Source organism: Eretmochelys imbricata, chromosome 15 (assembly GCF_965152235.1).
Source record: "Eretmochelys imbricata isolate rEreImb1 chromosome 15, rEreImb1.hap1, whole genome shotgun sequence".
NCBI classification, from domain to species: domain Eukaryota; kingdom Metazoa; phylum Chordata; order Testudines; family Cheloniidae; genus Eretmochelys; species Eretmochelys imbricata.
This window is the reverse complement of record NC_135586.1, coordinates 3,885,938-3,905,399: the sequence shown is the minus strand read 5'-3', so window position 1 is coordinate 3,905,399 and position 19,462 is coordinate 3,885,938. Positions and strand designations below refer to the sequence as shown.

At 61.6% G+C, this 19,462-nt stretch overlaps 1 protein-coding gene across 1 annotated transcript in view; it reads left to right on the top strand.

Annotated features, from left to right (window-relative positions):
* Window positions 1-14,147, top strand: part of POLE (DNA polymerase epsilon, catalytic subunit) — a 37,454-nt gene extending 23,307 nt beyond the window's left edge. The window contains exons 26-49 of the mRNA XM_077834733.1: window positions 1,045-1,259; window positions 1,490-1,592; window positions 1,824-1,904; window positions 1,993-2,115; window positions 2,245-2,463; window positions 2,747-2,956; window positions 3,855-3,998; window positions 4,767-4,907; window positions 5,402-5,555; window positions 5,640-5,746; window positions 5,964-6,140; window positions 6,567-6,790; window positions 6,945-7,165; window positions 8,039-8,243; window positions 8,635-8,808; window positions 9,722-9,847; window positions 10,690-10,822; window positions 11,001-11,175; window positions 11,600-11,728; window positions 11,855-12,048; window positions 12,468-12,668; window positions 12,756-12,881; window positions 13,246-13,335; window positions 13,592-14,147. Coding sequence (XP_077690859.1) covers window positions 1,045-1,259; window positions 1,490-1,592; window positions 1,824-1,904; window positions 1,993-2,115; window positions 2,245-2,463; window positions 2,747-2,956; window positions 3,855-3,998; window positions 4,767-4,907; window positions 5,402-5,555; window positions 5,640-5,746; window positions 5,964-6,140; window positions 6,567-6,790; window positions 6,945-7,165; window positions 8,039-8,243; window positions 8,635-8,808; window positions 9,722-9,847; window positions 10,690-10,822; window positions 11,001-11,175; window positions 11,600-11,728; window positions 11,855-12,048; window positions 12,468-12,668; window positions 12,756-12,881; window positions 13,246-13,335; window positions 13,592-13,702 — 3,783 coding nt within the window. The 3' untranslated portion in view covers window positions 13,703-14,147. The remainder of the gene's footprint in view (window positions 1-1,044; window positions 1,260-1,489; window positions 1,593-1,823; window positions 1,905-1,992; window positions 2,116-2,244; window positions 2,464-2,746; window positions 2,957-3,854; window positions 3,999-4,766; window positions 4,908-5,401; window positions 5,556-5,639; window positions 5,747-5,963; window positions 6,141-6,566; window positions 6,791-6,944; window positions 7,166-8,038; window positions 8,244-8,634; window positions 8,809-9,721; window positions 9,848-10,689; window positions 10,823-11,000; window positions 11,176-11,599; window positions 11,729-11,854; window positions 12,049-12,467; window positions 12,669-12,755; window positions 12,882-13,245; window positions 13,336-13,591) is intronic.
* Window positions 14,148-19,462: the final 5,315 nt, after the last annotated feature.

The window sequence follows — 19,462 nt, the reverse complement described above, 5'->3', positions numbered from 1 at the left end:
TCCAGCAACCTGCTTGTCCCCTTCTTTCCCCAAGGGCCATCCTGGCTCTATGGCTTTGGTTCTGTCTGCTGCTCCTGATGTCAGAGGAGAACAGGACCCGTCGTTGGGCTGTGTTTGTGGCACTCCCTTGGCTGCTGTTGTCCGTGTTGGGCTAATATTTGCCCTTCTTCTTCAGCAGCTCCCATCCCGGAATGAGTCTAGCCCCCTGCCCAGAGGTGGGTCACGAAGTCATTCCCATCCACCGCTCTTAGTCGCTCCCCAGCTATCAATCTCAAAGACATGTAGCAAGGCAGAGCCAGGAGACTGGGTTCCCCTCTCCGCATCCTGCAGGGAGATCAGAACCTGGTGTTTGACATCAGGCTGTTGTCAGGGAAGTGGTGGTGTCAGACTGGGTGTCCTGAGCTCCGCCCATGGAGGAGGAGGAAGGCCTGATGGAACACGCCCAGCCTTGACCAGCCCCGTAAGAGACATTACTGAAGGATGGAATCAGGTGGTTAAGTAGACGTCTCTTTGTAGCAGCTCTGATTCTTCTGCGCGTTCCCCCAGCAGGGCAGTGCTGCTCAGCTCTCACTGGGTTCATTTCACGGTGACCCTCGCAGGGTAGGACGTGGCCATGAGGGTTCTGTGGAGTCTGGCTACCTTCCCTGGGTCAGAATCGGAGAGCTCTGACATCAACAAAGCCAAGAAATTGGGGAGAGTGGGTAACTCTAGGAAACAAATGGGGGCGCAGGGTCCCCAAGGGAACTTGGGAGCTTCCAGTGGCTGCTCTCATGCCTGATCAAGATGATAAAATGCCCCTAAATTGCCATAACATGACAATGTAAAACAGAGTTGTCCCCAGACACACACACACCTGCCCCCTCCAGCAAGGCAAGCTATAGTCAGTGTGTTCTCGGTATACCTTAGATTGTAAGATCCGTGTCAGAGAGCGTCTTGTATAGTCCCTCCTCCTCTTTCCCCCCCCTCCCCCCCCATAGAGGACCGTATGCTCCTGCAGCACTAGTTAATAGCAACAGGGTTCCCACAGACGCACTCTCTCCCCAGGCTGCCAACATGCCGGACTCAGAGTTATTTGAGCTGATTTCCGAGAATCGCTCCATGTCCCGCAAGCTGGAGGATTACGGGGAGCAGAAATCCACCTCCATCAGTACGGCTAAGCGCCTGGCCGAGTTCCTGGGGGATCAGATGGTGAAGGATGCTGGGCTGAGCTGTCGATTCATCATTTCCAAGAAACCGGAAGGGTCACCAGTCACCGAGAGGTAAATCTGCTTTGAGAGGCGCTGGGGCCCACCACAGAGGGCGCAGGGGCAGACCATAATGAAGGCAAGGGGGTAAGATGGACCCTGCACCTGCCCGCTGCAATGAGCCCTAATGGGACACTCTGGGGAGGGGGACAAGCCATGACGGCCCTTGGCCTCCCTGCAGGCTTGGGGAGAGGGTTATGTTCTGCCAGCACCCAGTGGATGATGAGTGTTCCTGTGTGCCCCAGGGCCATCCCGCTGGCCATCTTTCAAGCCGAGCTCACTGTGCGGAAGCACTACCTCCGTAAATGGCTGAAGAGCCCCTCCCTGCAAGACTTCAACATCCGAACGGTAAGTGATCCAGAGACACGGGTACCAGCTAGGAGCAGCTCCCTCCTGGGTGTTACCGTGGGGGTGACTGGCCCGTCACTGGCACCTGACCAGGGGTGTGGCTAGTACATGGGCACAAAGGGGCTGTGCGGACCCAAACTCCCTGCAGCTGTGCCTCTCAGCAAGGTGTAGCTAGTGAGCCCGCTGCTCTGCCTTCCCTAGTGCTAACTGTCACCCTGTCCCTGCACCCAGATCCTGGACTGGGACTACTACATCGAGAGACTGGGCAGCACCATCCAGAAGATCATCACCATTCCTGCAGCACTGCAGCAGGTGAGGGGCCGGTGGGGCGGCTGGGCCTGGAGGGGCTGGGTCCCTGGCCTCCCCTCTGCAGCCGGCGTGACAGGCCATGTCCCTGCAGGTGAAGAACCCCGTGCCCCGGGTCCGACACCCCGACTGGCTGCACAAGAAGCTCCTGGAGAAGAACGATGTGTACAAGCAGAAGAAAATTAACGAACTGTTCACTAGTGAAGGCAAGAGACAGGTAATGGGGGTGGGGCTGAGACACAGCAGGGGACTGGCCGATGCTGTTTGCCTAGGCCATGTGGGGCCCTATCTGTTCCCGCACCCTGGCCACTACAGCTGAGCCCTCCTGCCCTTGTTCCCACCCCAGGTCACTGCCAACCAGCCCCAGGAGGGCACCCCGTGCACACAGGTTGCCGACATGGAGGATTTTGGGGCTGCCAAGCCCCTGCAGCTGTCGGTTCCCGTCGCCAGTAAGCGCAAGCGGGTCCCAGTGGCAGGGGAGAGCCAGGAGATGTCTCAGAACCTGGAGCTGACTCAGTCCTGGCGGGAGATCCTGGGCCCGCCCCCGCCCACTGGCACCACAAAGGTAAAGCAAGCTCCAGGGGGAGGCAGGGCAGTACTATGAGATGCTCACGGGGAGCACGCTGGTCTGGGGAGCGGTAGGGGTGGAATGGCAGGCCTTAGCCCAGCTCCCTGGCCATGCCCAGAGCCTGTCCTGGCTGAGGAGTAGGAGGGGCTGGGTGGTAGCAGATACCCGTGTCTCAGGGGATTGCCCTGACCGTGCTGGGCATGTTTGCAGCTCCTGGTCACAGTAGCCAATACTATCTCCACGATCCTCGCCCCAGTCACCCCCTTTGCTCTCTGCCCAGGAGGAGCGCCTGGCCTGGCTCCGGTACCACAAGAAGAAGTGGGAGCTGCAGGCACGGCAGCGCCAAGTGCGCCGGAAGAAGCGGCGCCTGGAGGATGGCGAAGTGGTGCTGGGTGGGGGCGTGATCCGGGATGGGCCCTCCAAGGGGCTCAGCAGCTACCTGCGCAGGACAGCACGCAGCATCCTGGACCTGCCCTGGCAGATCGTGCAGGTAGCAGGCAGCAGGAGCTGGGGTGTCTCTGCTGAGTGTGTCACGGGTGCTCAGCCCCCCGGTTGGAAATCCCTCCTGCAGACTCCCTGAGCCGCAGCTGGGTGAATCCCAGGGAGACCAGACGGGACCTCCCAGCCCAATGGCCAGGTGGCTCTGTATGGACACTAGCTCCCATGGCAGAGAGGGGGCTCGACCCATTGTCCTTGGCCAGGATTGCTGGGTGGGAGAACCCGGCTCATCCACTGTGGCTCTGCCATTGAGCCCAGTGACCTGGGGCGGGGAGAAAAATGGCGTCTAGACCTTGGCCTGGAGCCTTTCGGGGCTGTGGGCTCCTCCTTCCGTTTGGGCACTGCCTCTCGTGTCATGGCCTTTGAAATCTCCTGCCTGGCCTGGAACTGCAGCCTGAGCGTGTGACAGTGATCGGCACCTTGCCCAAGCACAGATTGCCTGGCCAGGGGCCGGCGCTGGCCAGGATCTGCTGGCCCTTGTCACGTGCTCAGAGCAGAAGGCCCTGGTGGCATGTGCGCAGCTCCTTTCAGAAGTGGTGTCACTGACTGTAGGCTCCCTGAGCCGCGCCTGTGGAGCAAACTTTAGTGGGGATCTCCCCTGGCTCAGGGCCTGGATTTGAGCTCGGAGGGGTTGGTCTCCAGCCCCAAGAAGAGAGCACCCCGCGGGGCAGTAACTGAGCGTGTGCAGGGGATCGGGGGTGAAGGCACGGCATGGCCAAGACGCCCCTCCCTCTCAAGTCCAAAGGTTGAGAAAACATCCAGTGTGGCTAGGGCCCCAGAGGGAGGGGCAGTATCCTGAGTAGGGGGCCCAACAAGCCCATGGGAGAAGAGTGAGTAACTCTCTGCGCGCTGCCTCCCACCGAGCGTCTGAGCTGCCTTCCCGCCTGCAGGTTGCGGAGACCAGCCAGCCGGGCCTGTTCAGGCTGTGGGCCGTCATCGGGAGTGACCTGCACTGCATCAAACTGAGCATCCCGCGGGTCTTCTACGTCAACCAGCGGGTGGCCAAGCCAGAGGAGGGAGCCGCCTACCGGAAGGTGAAGGGAGTGCCCTCGGCTCCGCTGGCTGCACACGGCAACGAGTCAGCTGCCTGGGGAGTGAAATCCTGTCAGCCAGAGGCGAAGTGCGGACAGTTTGCTGTGCAGACCCCTCTACCCAGCTCTGCCAGCGCCCCTCAGTCCTGACCCCCTGCTGTCCCAGCCCTGCCCCCCACACTGCTCTGCCAGCGCCCCTCAGTCCTGACCCCTTGCTGTCCCAGCCCTGCCCCCCACACTGCTCTGCCAGCGCCCCTCAGTCCTGACCCCCTGCTGTCCCAGCCCTGCCCCCCACACTGCTCTGCCAGCGCCCCTCAGTCCTGACCCCTTGCTGTCCCAGCCCTGCCCCCCACACTGCTCTGCCAGCGCCCCATAGTCCCGACCCACTGCCCCCTGCTCCCCCAGCCCTGCTTCCCCACTGCACTGCCAGTGCCCCTCAGTCCTGACCCCCTGCTGTCCCAGCCCTGCCCCCCACACTGCTCTGCCAGCGCCCCATAGTCCCGACCCGCAGCCCCCTGCTATCCCAGCACTGGCCTACTGAGCAGAGGCAGGCAGTTATGGTGATTTTGAGATGTGCACAGTGGATGAATCCACCGGACTCCTTTACATGTGGGAATGGGCTAGCGCTGGGAGGTGGGTGGCCCATTCAGCCAGGGCCTGAGCCAGCTCTGGTAGCAGCTGTAGTTCTGAAGCTCTCCTGGGGACGTTTGGGGCTCCCCGCACCCGCGGGAGGGGTGCAGACTGGTGTATGGTTGTGTGTCTTCCTGGCAGGTGAACAGGGTCCTGCCCCGCTCAAATCTCATCTACAACCTGTACGAGTACTCCGTCCCCGAGGACATGTATCAAGAGCACATCAACGAGATCAATGCCGACCTGTCTGCCCCGGACATTGAGGGAGTGTACGAGACTCAGGTGATTGCGCCTGGTACTCACTGGGGCTCTTCCCGCAGAGACAGACCTGGCTTCTAAACTGCAGGCCAAACCTGGCCTCAGGTGGGGGATGGGAACACAAGTTCCCGTGGCCCACTCGGATGTTACCCCAGCCCGCCTCAGGCCTGGGAGCCCCCTGCCTGCAGCATCAGGTGCCCTGTCGCCAGAGGCGCCTAAAACACAGGCTTCCCCCCCCAGTGCCCAGGCTCGACAGGGCTCTCCTTCCACAGACATGCAGCAGCATGTGCCACCCTTCTGCCCGGGAGCTGCGGGGTGAGGGGAGGGGAAGCAGGTCGCCAAGTGAGATCACACAGGGAAATGGGGCAGTGCAACAGAACTGTCCGAGCAAGCCACAGCCCCTCTCCCGGTGACTGCCCTTCTGGACCACCCCCACCCACATGAAGAGCTGCTGGCCCAGCAGCTCTTCCTGTGACTAGGGCTTCCTAGGGAGGCTGATGAGCTCTACCCCTCCTCAGGTGCCATTACTGCTGCGCGCCTTGATCCACCTAGGCTGCGTGTGCATGGTCAGCAGGCAGCTGGTCAGGCATCTCACCGGCCGCGAGGCTGAAACCTTTGCCCTGGAGCACCTGGAGATGCGCTCTCTGGCCCAGTTCAGCTACCTAGAGCCAGGTAAGGCCCTGAGGTTGGGTGTCTTGACAGGAGGGCTGCAGGGCCCAGCCCCAGGGCTCTGACCTGTCTGCTCTGCATTCCTAGGGAGCATCCGGCACATCTATCTCTATCACAACTCCCAGGGCAGCAAGGCGCTCTTTGGCCTCTTCGTCCCATCGCAGCGCAAGGCCTCTGTCTTCGTGCTGGACACGGTAAGGCTGCGGGCAGGCGGGGTGTCTTTAGAGGGGCTGGGGCACTCTGTGCTGCTTTGGATCGTAGCTTCCCAGTGGACTCCAGCAGGAGCGAGGCAACGCTGTTCTTCAAACCCCTCTCGGCGTGGAGAAATGCAGCGTCTGGAGCCGCTGGCCCCTGGACGTGAGGACTGGGGGCCCTGCTCCTCCCCCCTGACCCGCTCTGCCTTTGGCACAGGTGCGCAGTAACCAGATGCCGAACCTCGCCAACCTGTACTCGTCGGAGCGCAGCACCATGCTGGAGAAGCTGGGCGAGGAGCTGCTCCCGCCGGACAAGCACACCTTCGAGGTGCGAGCCGAGACCGACCTCAAGACGATCTCCAGGGCCATCCAGCGCCTGCTGCTGGGCTACAAGGTAGGAGCCTGGCGAGTGAGCCGCACAGCTGCCTCCAGCCCCTGGGCTAGGCTAGACACACAGGCGCGGCAGCAGACCATTGGCGGGCGGCACAGCACTTCACACCCACCCCCAGGCCCTGGCTGGCCAGCTGTTGCCCTACCTGGTGCAGTCTCTCCCCAGTGCAGGACAAGCCTTGCAGCTAGGCCTCCCTACTTGTTCCTTGGGGCCATGTCCCCATAGCCTCTGCTCCTAGGAGCAGTGCATTCTGGGACCCACCAGCTCTGCGGGGTGCTCTGACCCGCTGCAGGGGCGGGTGTGATCAGCCATGGGCACTCGCTGGCCAGGCTGCAGTTTCCCCACCTAGACAGAGGCCTCCGCACCCCCCAGAGGGGTTGTCCTGTGTGCCCCAGCCAGCCCCAACTCCCTTTTCCCACCCCGATGCAGGACGAGCGCAGGGGCCCCACGCTCATCGCTGTGCAGTCCAACTGGGACGTGAAGCAGCTGGCGAGTGGGATTCCCGTCTTCGAAGAGTTCCCCTTGGTTCCCGTGCGGGTGATGGATGACATCAGCTATGCTGTCCTGGACTGGCAGCGCCATGCTGCCCGCCGCATGATCCGCCACTACCTCAACCTGGACACCTGCCTGTCCCAGGCCTTCGAGATGAGCAGGTGAGCCTCTGTCTGGGGACAGCGTTGCGGGGGCGGGGGTGCCTGGCACAGTGGGAGGGCCAGGAGCTGTGGCTGGCTTGTCCTGTGTCCCCGAGATGGGACAGGCCAGTGTCAGAGCCCTGCCTAGCCGCACCCCTCGCCTTCCCCGTCCCAGGTACTATCACATCCCCATCGGGAACCTCCCCGATGACATCTCCACTTTTGGCTCTGATCTCTTCTTCTCCCGCCACCTGCGTCGCCACAACCACCTGCTGTGGCTCTCGCCCATGGCCCGCCCGGACCTCGGGGGCAAGGAGGCGGACGACAACCGGCTGGTCATGGAGTTTGACGACAGAGCCTCGGTGGAGATCAACAACCCGGGCTGCTATTCCACTGGTGAGGAGGGGGCTGTGGAGGGCTGGGCTGCTGCTCAGGGAGTGAGAGGCAGGGGGTGGGGTAGGGTGTTTGGGGGACTGCTCAGCACCCTGCCACTGGCCCACCTTGGGCTGCCATCCTCTTGGCTAAGCCAGGGTCAAGGCAGTTGATACTGTGGCTGGTTTATGGTGAAAAGTGACATGGGCAGAGCTACGTTGTGAACCCACGCCCTCTGCCTCATGCAGCCATGCCGACATAGCCCCAGTGTAGACACAGCTGTGCCATCCAGGGAGGGTAACTGAGAAACCCCGTCTAGCGGCGTAGGCTGCGTCTGCACTCTGGGCTGGGCTGGTCTCTGGAAATGGAAAACGCCCAGGGAAAGCCGGGTGCTACTGGCACCAGTGGATAGAGGCTCCAGAACCCCCATGGTCACCCTGGCTGTCCTCAGAAAGTCAGCCCATTATTGTGAAACATTCAGAACAAGGCTGAATAACACTGAACAGCCTGCCTGGGGGCCAGGGTCCCTGCGGCTGGAGACACCGAGCCTCTTTAAACGCCAGCAAATAGCGAAATCCTGGCTGCGGCTAGTGACTGATCAACCGGCTAGTGGTTGTGCGGACCCAGGCGGCTGTCCTGCCTCATCAGAGGGTCTGAAACGGTTCAGGGCCCTCCGTTTCCACAGCAGCCGCTGCTCCAGATAACCGGCCCCTGCTGCCCCCTCCACAAGCATCGTGCTGTACAAAGCCACAGGGTAGCTGTACACTGCAACAGTTGCATTGTCAATAGCTCCATGTGGGGTTCGATTGTGTGGAACCATTGACTTCAGTGGGGCCAGGAGTTCGCTGTGCTGGGGCCAGGGGGCTTCCCTCCAGCTGACAGGCTGCTTGTATTCAGTGTGCCTAGAGCTGGACATCCAGAGCCTGGCTGTGAACACCATCCTGCAGTCCCACCACATCAACGACATGGAGGGAGCCTCCAGCGTGAGCATCAGCTTCGACGTGATCCAGCAGGCGTCTCTGGAGGACATGGTGACGGGGAACCAGGCCGCCAGCATCCCGGCCAGCTACGACGAGACAGCCCTCTGCTCCAACACCTTCAGGTGTGGCCACGCAGCTGGAGTACAGGCCAGGCTGTGCCAGGCGCTCTGCGAGGAGATGCCTGGCGGGGGCTGGGGGGCGTTTGCCTGCCCAGCAGGTGTCTTGCAGCAGCTGTTCGAAGGGCATGGCTGTGGGTAGCCAGGAGCATGACTTCGGGCTCCAGGGAAGGGGGGACCTTCCCCCTCCCACCCCATTCCCCAGGCCTGTAGGTGTCGGTAGGAGGGGACCTGGAGGTTTGGCCTCTGGCTGTGGTGGGGAGGCAGGGACACCAGAGTGGGTGGGGGATGGGCACCCCTGGGTTCCTCCAGTAGCATTTGGAGGGGTCAGTCTCCGGCTGAGGCCTGTGGGCTTGGCCGGGAGCTGAGCGGGGGCTGATCTCTGCTCTCCTGGCAGGATCCTGAAGAGCATGGTGGTGGGCTGGGTGAAGGAGATCACGCAGTACCACAACGTCTATGCCGACAACCAGGTGATCCACTTCTACCGCTGGCTCCGCTCGCCCTCCTCGCTGCTGCACGACCCGGCGCTGCACCGCACCCTGCACAACATGATGAAGAAGCTCTTCCTGCAGTGAGTGAGGGCAGAAGGGCTGGCGGGGGGTGCGGTATGTCACCCTGTCATGGTGCCAGCTGCAGCCGGGTCCCCTGAGCTCCACAGCAGGTGGGTAGGGCAGGCCCCAAAATGGACCTGGTCACCCCACTCGCTGCTGTTCTCCTCTGGGTCTGGGGAGAGGGCCTGGCCTGCCAGTCGGAAGCGCTGCCAGCCTCTGCGGTGCTGTGGGACTGCACCTCAGGTTGAGCACCACTAGGTGACATCATTAATGTGCTCAACAAGTGGGGCCTCCTGAGGGAGCTGTGCTGGAGCCAGGGGGTGGAGGGAGAACTCGTGCTGGAGCCCGGCGGCTCCCAAACGTCACTGGTTCATGCAGCACCTTGAACAATGGCTGTGAGGTGACGGGCTGGAAGATCAAGCTCACATGTGGCCGTCTGGGAACCTTGCACTAGATCCCCTGTTCTGCAGTGCACTGTCCCCCCTCTCCCGCCCAGAGCAGGTGATCAGTGCTGAGAGGTTCAGGGTACTGGGTGCTGGGGTGACAGTGCCCCAGCGGGCCTGGAGGGCAGGGCCTGTGCTGGGGAAGGGGCCTTCTCCCATTAAACACAGGAGAGGAAGAGCCGCGGGTGATGGCAGCGCCTTTGCATGGCTGTTGAGGCGCTGACGTGCTCTCCAAAGCGTAGTGCGTGCACCCCAGCTGGCTGCACTGGCCACACCCATGGCCAGGCCTCCTTACCCAGCACCCTGCCGACGGGAGCTCCCGTCAGAGACGGGGACTGAGCACACGATGCCCGATGGGCTCTGCTCCTGAGGCTGCTCAGGCAGCGCGTGCCCGTGGAGGGGGCTGGAGCCGGCAGCGTACGGGCCAGAGCTCTCTGCGGGGGCAGCGCCTGCCTCACTTGCCCCTCTCCCCTTTGCACCCTTCCCCCAGGCTGGTGGCTGAGTTCAAGCGGCTTGGCTCTTCCGTGGTTTATGCCAACTTCAACCGCATCATCCTGTGCACCAAGAAACGGCGCATCGAGGACGCCATTGCCTACGTGGAGTACATCACCAACAGGTGCGGCGGGGCCCCGGGCAGCTGGCCAAGTTCCCCTGGCCCAGCAGCGCAGGGCTAAGCCCCACAGCCGGGGCACGCGGAGAGCTGCTGCCAACGGCTCTAGCCAGGACGTGGGTGGGGGCTGTGACTCTGTGGCTCAGAGCAGGAGTCAGTGGTTCATGGAGTTTAAAACCAGGCATGCCCACTAGATCATCTGTGAAGTGGTGGTGTAGCCGTGTTGAGCCCTGGACACTGGGCAGACCAGCTGCGGGAGGTAACAGTGTCTCTGCCCAGCAGAGGTTGGGCCAATCAAAGATATTCCCTCGCCCACTGCATCAGCCAGTCTGATTCCTGCATAACCCAGGCTATTGAATTTCCCCCAGTGCCAGCTACACCCCCCGGCCTGGCTGCTTCTCAGCATGCCGGAGCTGGCCACCTCCAAGCCATTAGCGTGCAGGGGCTCCCCACTGGCCTCTGGGTCTGGGGGGTGCTCGGGGTAGGGGGCAGCCTGATGAGCACAGCATGTTGTTGTCCAGGAGCCCCTGGATCAAACATGCCCCTTCGTCCCCAGACCTGGAGCCTCTGTGGGGCAGACCCGGCACCCATGATGCCCCTGGTCAGTGCAGAGCCACACTCCAATCGTCTTATGCCAGACCCACTCCCTGAAGAGGGTCTGATATGAGGGGGCTCGGCTGGCTGGCTGGCTGAGGGAGTGGCACCCCCACGTGGGGCACACATCCCACACTTCCCTCCTCTCTTGGGCCCCAAGGGGACTTCCCTCCAAGGTGGGGAGTAGAAGGCAGAGCCTGGGTAGGCTGCAGTCTCTGTGTGTCGCTGGGTGACCGCCATCTCTTCCCCTCCAGCATCCACTCGAAGGAGATCTTCCACTCCCTGACCATCTCCTTCTCCCGGTGCTGGGAGTTCCTTCTCTGGATGGACCCGGCTAACTATGGGGGCATCAAAGGGAGAGTGCCCTCCAGCGTCCCCTCTGGGAAGGTAAGAGCTCAGGGCAGGCTGGGGCATACTGTGGAGAGGGGAGCAAGGGCTGTGCCAGGTGTGGGGGCAGGGGGATGGATTGTCACTGCTGGGCATGGGGACTGTTAGCCCCCGAGGGAGGTGAAATGGGGCCAGGAATCAGGCATGTAACTGTCCAGCACTTGGCTCTTTGGTCTAGACAGACACCAGCAAACAGCAAGCGGGTGCTGAGGAGGGCAGTGAGGAGGAGGCTGAGGAGGAGGAAGAGCCAGGGGAGGCCAATATGGAGGATTTGCTGGAGAACAACTGGAACATCGTGCAGTACCTGCCCCAGGCAGCCTCCTGCCAGAACTACTTCCTCATGATTGTGTCAGGTAAGTGTGCCCCCTGCAGGGCTCATGGGGGGCTGCCTTCCCCAAGCACTCACTGCTGCCCCCAACAGGAGCCAGATCCAGGCTCTTCCCTGCTGCCCCTTGAGACGCTCAGTGCTGCCCCCTGGTGCTCAGTGGAGGCTCCCCGTCTCTGTCCCTTAGGTTGACTGTGTTGTGATAGCAGCTGGGAGCCCCAGACCCGACGCCATTGTGCTGTGCGCTGCACAGACACGGCCCCTGGAAGGGGCCCGCGGGTGGGCAGCCCAGCTGAGGGGGCTTCCCGGGAACTGGGGTGGTGCATGCTTGCCGGAGCATTCTCTCCTGTCCGCCCATCAGGCGGTGCTGTGCCTGGGAGCCACTCCCAAGCACCCCAGGGTGCCGCGCTGGGATTGTGATTGGAGCCTTGCCTCTGCCCTCCTCTTCCCAGCCTACATCGTCGCTGTGTACCACAGCATGAAGGCGGAGGTGCGGCGCAGCGCCCCGGGGAGCACGCCCATCAGGAGGGCCAGCAGCCAGGCCTCCCAGGAGGCTGCGGGTGAGGCGGGCGCCATGCCTGGTGAGTTCAACTCTTCCCTTTGCCCTGGGGGCTGCGGCCTGCCGGATGCTGGTGTCTGGGCTGAGGTGAGCTGGCCCCGTCACGCCGCAGTCTGGCTCAGGGCGCCCTTTCCCCTCGCCCTCCCAGGCGTGATCACCTTCTCGCAGGACTACGTCTCCAACGAGCTTACCCAGAGCTTCTTCACCATCACCCAGAAGATCCAGAAGAAGGTGACGGGCTCCCGCCACGCCACGCTGCCCTCAGATATGTTCCCAGCGCTGCCCGGCTCCCACCTGCCGCTCAACAACCCAGCGCTGGAGTTCATCAAATATGTCTGTAAGGTGAGCTGTGCGCCCGCTGCGCGGCAGAGCCCTGGGCCTGCTGGGTCAGTAGGGCGGTCTCCTTCCCCCTGCGCCCAGGACTCTGCCCCAGCCAGAGGAGGCACAGCTGCCCTCCTGGGATCCAGTCAGGCTGAGGGAATCCCCGGTCTCTCTTGTTCTAATCTGCAGCTTGTCCATGCCACTCCCCTTCTGCAGAGAGCAGGAGGGCCTGAGGCAGGGTTCCAGCCCGCAAGTTCCCCCAGGAAGGCTTTACCCCTCCTCTGCTGCCCCAGTCGGCTGCCATCGCTGCCCCAGGGACTCCCCAGCCCATGCAGGGCAGTGTTTGCAGGCCGTGTGGGGGGCTATGGCCCTGTGAGAGGAGCACAGACCCCCCTATCCCCTTTGCAGCTGGTGGCCCATGCTGCTCTCCCCTCTGGCAGGTGCTGTCCTTGGATGCCAACATAACCAATCAGGTGAATAAGCTGAAGCGGGACCTGCTGCGCCTAGTGGATGTGGGTGAGTTCTCGGAGGAGGCCCAGTTCCGGGACCCCTGCCGCTCCTACGTGCTCTCCGAGGTGATCTGTCGCAACTGCAACTTCTGCAGGGACCTGGACCTCTGCAAAGACCCCAGCCCCTGCCAGGTAACAGACTGCCACAGGGGCTCGCTTGGCTCCCATGCTGCACTCTAGCTAATGCCCAGCTCCTGCTCACCCTGTCTCTGCCCTTAGGATGGTGCTGTGCCCCCCAGCTGGGTGTGCTCCAACTGCCAGGCGGAGTATGACCACAGCTCCATCGAAGTGGCCCTGGTGGAAGCCCTGCAGAAGAAGCTGATGGCCTTCGTGCTGCAGGACCTGGTGAGAAGCGGGGGGAGGGGCTGTCTCAGCAGGGCCCTCGCTGCTGCTAATGTCCAGCTGCTGCCCGATTCAAATGGGGCAGGGCTGCCCAAAAGCCTGGGCACGGGGCTGCTCTCCGCACAGTGGCGGGGGAATGGGGTGGCCCAGCACCCTCTGGCTGGCACAATTGCAGTGTGCTTAGCAGCCACAGTTGTGGGGACCAGGGGAGGCTGGCTTCAGCCTCAGGGACACACAGCACCCCTCTGCAGGGCCCTGCGGGCCACTGGGGTCAGACAGAGCGAGCCTGTCCCCTCGGCCTGGCGCTGGGGGGTGGGGCCCAATCCCAGGGCTATCCCCTGGCCTCAGCAAAGCCCTCTGCTCCCAGGCCTGTGTGAAGTGCAAAGGCGTGAAGGAGACACACATGCCCATCTACTGCAGCTGTGCGGGAGACTTCACCCTGATGATCCAGACCAAGGTATGCGCTGCCCCCGTTGGAGCCCTAGCCCCACCGTGCTCCCTGGGAAATGATGGTCAGGAGTCCAGCAAACCCCGCCCCCTCCTGGCCCAACCTCTCCTCCCCTGTGCCCGCTGGCTCCTCATGTCCTGCCCTCTGCCTGGCTGCCCCGCCCAGCTGCTGCCACATGCGCTCTCCACCGATGCTGCAGTGCTGAGCCTCCTGCTGTGGGCTGCAGCCCGGCCACCTCTCCTGACTGCTCCCTCTGCGCCCGCAGGCCTTCGGGGAGCAGATCAACGTCTTCCACAGCATTGCCCGGCACTACAGCATGGCCCACCTGCTAGAGACCATCGAGTGGCTGCTGCAGCTCAACCCGCAGCTCCGGTGATGACAGAACAGCCCCCTTCCCCACTGCCCTGGGCCCCAGGAGCAGGGGGGTCTCTGAGCCCTCCGCCGCAGCAGCTCCTACCACTAGCTGTTGGCACCCGTCAGCCATGCTCCTTGGCTTTCCTGCTGCCAGCTCAGAGGCCCTGGAGTGTTACTGAAGCCAAGGTACCAGCTTGGCCGTGCTGGAGGCTGTAGAGGAACTGAAGCTCTCCATGCTGCAGGGCAGCCCGAGGGCTGGGCAGCGCCATGCTGCCCTGGCACTGACTGACTGTAGGCTCTCGCTGGCTGCCATTGTAGAGGAGCAGCAGGAGTGAAGCCAGGGGCAGCCCCTCCTCGCAGCGGGGCTCCTTTCTGCACCCGTGGCCCTGGGCTCCTGGGCCTCCCCTCTTGGGGGGATGGGGGTTGATGGTTTTTATTAGGGTTTTTGAGAAGTCTGTGAATAAAGAGTTGCTATGACGAGTGCCGGGCTGTTGGGGGCAGCGGGGGCCAGCGCGTGCATGTATCTCAGCAGCAGGGAGCACCTGGGAAATGAGTCACACTCCACCCAGGCAGCATGCCCTCCCCTCCCCCAGCTCAGGGGCACGGCCGGCCTTAACTCCTACCTGCTCGGCCCGGTAGTGCAGTGTGGAAAGTGGCTGTGCAATGGTACGGACCCAGAATGGGGGCCGGCAGTGGGGGGAGAGGGCCGGCTCCCTGTGGGGTGAATTGGGCTGCAGCCCTGGTACGGAAGGGAGGAGAGGCAGCTGCCCCACAGAGGATCGGGGCCATTGGCCATATGTTAACAGCGGTGGCGTGGCACTGGAGAGCCCGGCCCTGCTGCACACGGCAGTTACTGGGCCTTCGGTCCAACTGCAGCAGCACTGTCCTCCTGGGGGCCAGACCCTCAACCAGCAGTGGGTGAGGGGCTGAGTGATTAATCTGCCCCACCCCCCACAGCATGGGCAGGATGTGAATATATGGGGGCAGGACGGAAGGGAACAAGTCTCTGTGCTCTGATTGGCCGAGGGGGTTGGGGGCAGGGCCTAGGTCATACTTGCAGGCTGATCCCCTGGTCCCATCTCGGGTACCAAGGTATACAGAGGTGGTGACTGATTCATGTCCCCCTGCCAGCTGTCACGGCACCTGCTATCCCAGCTACCCGGCCGTGCCCATCCCCACGCCAGCAGGCCACCCTCCCCAGGGTGCTAGCTGCTTCCGCAGCCTAGCCTGACCTACTGTTCCGTTGCTTTCCCTGGGCAGGGCAGGACTGCAGTGCTCTTCTGAGGGGCTGGGCCCCAGCTCTGGGCTCTGCACGCCTGGGTGCTTGAGCGGGGCCATAAAATGCCCTGCTCCCAGGAGAGTCCCCGAGCCAAGGAGCCATGGGCTAAGTTCCCTGTAAACTGCGCAGCTGTGCAGCAGCCTATTAAGCGCTGCACAGGAGCTCAGAGAACCCGCCTTGCCAGGACCTGCCTTAGTTAGGGCACCCCTCCCCTGGCCCCTACCTAGCCCTGTCCTCAACCTGCCGCAACCACCGCACCGCTCCCCCAGCCCCAACTCAGCCTGGGAGTGCCCATGGCTTGGGGGAGGGGCACCTATCCCACAGCCCCAGCCCAGATGCTGCTGCAGGGAGAGAGAGCTGGGGGGAGTCCTTTCCCTGCCGTAGCCCTGGGGCAGCCTGTACCCCAAACCCCTCATCCTTGGCCCCACCCCAGAGCCCACATACCCCCAGCCAGAGCCCTCACTTCCTGCACCCCATCCCTCTGCCCCAGCCCTGAGCTCCCTCCCACATACTGAACCCCCTCAGCCCCATCCCCACCACATGAATTTTGTTGTGTGACACGACCTTCATATTGGTGCACAAAATAAAATTAATTCCACACGTGGGTGGGAAAAATTAGGGGGACACTGGCCGTGGGAGGTCGGCTCCTGACTCCTGGACCCTGTTCCCAGTGGCCGGGTGCACAGACACGTGGCTTCGTCTAGCCTGGGCTGCAGGAGGATTCGCTCTGTTCACTCCAGCCTGAGCTCCCCCCGACAGAGCTCTTCTAGTGGAAGCTGCAGCACACGGCGCTGATTGCAGGTCTGGGTGTTTCCATTCTTCGCACAGGCTGCCCCCTGCCAGGCCCTAGGCTTGTCCTCATGCGGCAGCCTCTGCCCATCTTCATGGGCGTGCCAACCCATGCCCAAGGGACAGAGCCTTGCCTTGTTTCCTCAGTTTCCCCATCTATAAAGTGAGGCTGATGCTGCTGACCTTGGTGAAGTGCTCTGAGCTCTGCTGCTGAAGAGCCCTGGGGCCGAGCTAGGGCTTGTGATGGGGAAGCTATTGCAGCTGTAGTCAGGACAGTGATGGTGCTGGGCTCACAGTGTAAGCATTAGCCATTAACTCCCAGGGCAGGTGCACCATGGGTGGGGGCTTTGTAAGCTTCCTCCCTGTGTGCCCCTCCCCCCGGGGTGGCTCTGCCTAGTCAGGAAGGGTGCTTCGCTCTAGCCTGGTCCATCCTGAGCCTTTGCTGAGACTGGCACTGCCAGGGCTGATTAATGCCCAGTATTAGCAAGTGGGGTGGCCTGTCCCACTGGAACCTGGTCTGAGAAACCACTTGGCTTGTGCCAGGCATGGTGCCATCCAGCCCAACTGGCTGGAGTGGGGCTGTTGACTCAGGGTGGAGGGGTAGGGGAAGTTAGATGTTAAAAACACTCCTGGAAGTGGAGACTGGCTTCCCCAACTCATGCCCTGCTCCCCCTCTGCAGCTGCATGCAGAATCCTTTGCAAAGGCCATGGGGCAGAGCTAGCCAGGAGTGCGGGGCACTTGGCTGGGGAGCTGGGACAGCTAACAGGCAGCTGGTGGGACTGCCCTGCATTTCCAGATGGCAGCCAGCAGGAGGAGCTGCTGATCTGTTTTTGCAGCCTCGTTTGTCTGGTGCCAGAGCCTGGCCTGGGAATGGTCTGGTCTGTAGGTTCTCATCATCGGGGTCTCTGAGCACCTCCCATCCGTGCATGTGACTAACATCTTGAGTGTCCCACTCCCTTTCAGCCACCGGACTCTGTGCCACCCCCACCCCCTTTGCAACCCACTTTATCTCTCTTTGGCCAGCCACGTGCCCAGGCATTTGTGGCCAGTTTCACCTCACCCAGCCCCACCTTGTGTTATGAAAACAGTCTGCAGGGACCCTCCCGTTCCTGCTCCCTAATTCCTTACCCCGCTTACTTCTGCTGGGCTGCCCCAGCTTGGTCGTCCTAAAGCCCCTGTCCTCCTAAAGCAAACCCCTATGGCAAACTCGCTCCCTGGGGATGGGATGAGGGCAGGAAGGAGCTGCCCTTTCTAGAGCTGCTCAGAAATCACCTGTTTGTGGGAAATTTGGAAACAATTCTGAAGTCTCAGAAAATGTCCCCAAACTTCTCTGATATTTTACTGGCGGGCATTCAAAGGGGCTTTTTTTCAGGAGCCAACACTGTCCCCTGGAAAATGGGCCTTCCTGGTTTTTTTCATTAAAGAAAATAAACACTCAGAGCTGCTGCCCTGCGGCCACTGCTCCTTTGGGGCGAGAAGCCACTTTGAGTGAAACCTTTGGCGTGTCAGTTTCATCCCAGCTGGTGCTGCCCCCTCCTGTACGCAGGCTCTGTACCTCGTCCCCCCGATCTGTCCTGAGGCAGAGCCCAGCCATGCAGGAGCAGAGGGCAGCCAGGGGGCTTGGAGCAGATCCCAGGCCATCCTAATGATGGGCCTGTCGCTGCAAACCCACATGTGTGATCCCACCGCGATGAGCATCTGCGGGATGGGGCTGTGAGCCGAAGGAAGGGGCAGGGAGCACCTCTTGCAAGGGCCAGATGCCCATTAATCAGTGTAGTTGCAGCTCCTTACCTCCCCTGGCAGGAATCAGGAAACTGGAGCTGGCTGGACAGTGCAGGGAAACCCGACCCTAATGGGCCTGCTGCACCATGGAATTGAGTTAGCGGAAGGCGCTGACCTCCCTTTCTGGGAAACAGAGATTCTGGCAGGTGGGCACCCGCTGGGGCTGTGGTTAGCGAGGTTGGTGAGTTACACACACGCTCCTAGCTCCTCTTCTAGGGCACAAACCACCCTGCCAGCTGGGCTTGGTTCCGCGCTGCCCCCCCGAGGGCTGAGATACGTGGGGGGGTGGCTCTGGGCAGCTCCTGTATGCTGCCGGAGGAGACCAATGCAATCAGGGATGGGACTGGACACTTGCTGGGCAGCCAGGGGCGGGGATGGAGAGAGCCTGGTTGCTGTTGCCATGTTACTGGGCCACAGCTGGGGGCCTGGTCACTTCCCTCTGCCAGCGCTGAAGGGTCTCAGGGATCCCCTGCCGCGTTGGGGGAGGTTCCACGCCTGTGGCCACCTGGTGCAGCAAGATTGCCCCTCACTCTGGGGTGAGCCAGAGATCAGTGTGGGGCTGCTTGCTCACCGGCCCCAGCCGGGTCTGGGGCATGTGGGGCAACAGGGGAGCTAGGGAGACAGAGTGGGCAACGCTGTCTCCAGCTACTGTTCTGAGTGGTATCAGGGCCTTGGAGAGACACCCTAGCGTAGTGTCTAGCGCAGCCTGAGGCCTGGCTGGGAGACGCTGGGCCCAGCTGACAGGGCAGGCGCAGGCAACCGGCCATGTGTTACTGCAGCACGAGTCTCCTGCTCCCAGGGGTGGCCAGAGAGCAGCTTCAGGGAGGAGCCTAGAGGGCCCCATGCTGCAGGCAGCCAGGCCTGTGGGAGCTCTAGAGATTCCTGCAGGCCAGCAGCCAGGGTGCCAGTTCCATGTTGGGATCCTAACCGGGTTTCCAACCTCCCAGGACTGCCCTTGAGTCTCCAGGAATTAAATACAAATCTCCAGGAGGCTGCTGAGAGCCTCCCGGGAGACAAATCCTAGGGCAGTCTGAGAATGGTGAATCCCATTTACACATGGTCCCACAGTATGCCAACATTTTTATGGCTGACTTAAAACAAGGCTTCCTTAGCTCTCATCCCCTAGTACCCCTACTCTACTTGTGCTACACTGATGACATCTTCATCATCTGGACCCACGGGAAGGAAGCCCTTGAGGAATTCCACCTGGATTTCAATAATTTCCACCCCGCCATCAACCTCCACCCGGACCAGTCCACGCAAGAGATCCACTTCCTGGACACTACATTGCACATAAGTGATGGTCTCATAAACACCACCCTATACCGGAAACCTACTGACCACTATGCCTACCTGCATGCCTCCAGCTTTCATCCAGGACACATCACACGATCCATTGTCTATAGCCAAGCCCTAAGATAAAACCAAAATTGCTCCAGTCCCTCAGACAGAGACAAACAGCTACAAGATCTTTATCAGGCCTTCTTAAAACTATAATACCACCTGGGGAAATGAGGAAACAGATTGACCGAGCGAGACGGGTACCCAGAAGTCACCTACTACAGGACAGGCCCAACGAGGAACATAACAGAACACCACTGGCCAGCTAAAACCTCTCTAGCACATCATCAACAATCTACAACCTATCCTGGAAAACGATCCCCCACTCTCACAGATCTTGGGAGACAGGCCAGTCCTTGCTTACAGACAGCCCCCCAACCTGAAGCAAATACAAGCAACTGCACACCACACCACAGAACCACTAACTCAGGAACCTATCCCTGTAATAAACCTTGTTGGCAACTCTGTCTCCTTATCTACTCTAGCGACACCGTCAGAGGACCCAACCACATGAGCCATACCATCAGGGACTCGTTCACCTGCACATCTACCAATGTGATCTACGCCATCATGTGCCAGCAATGCCCCTC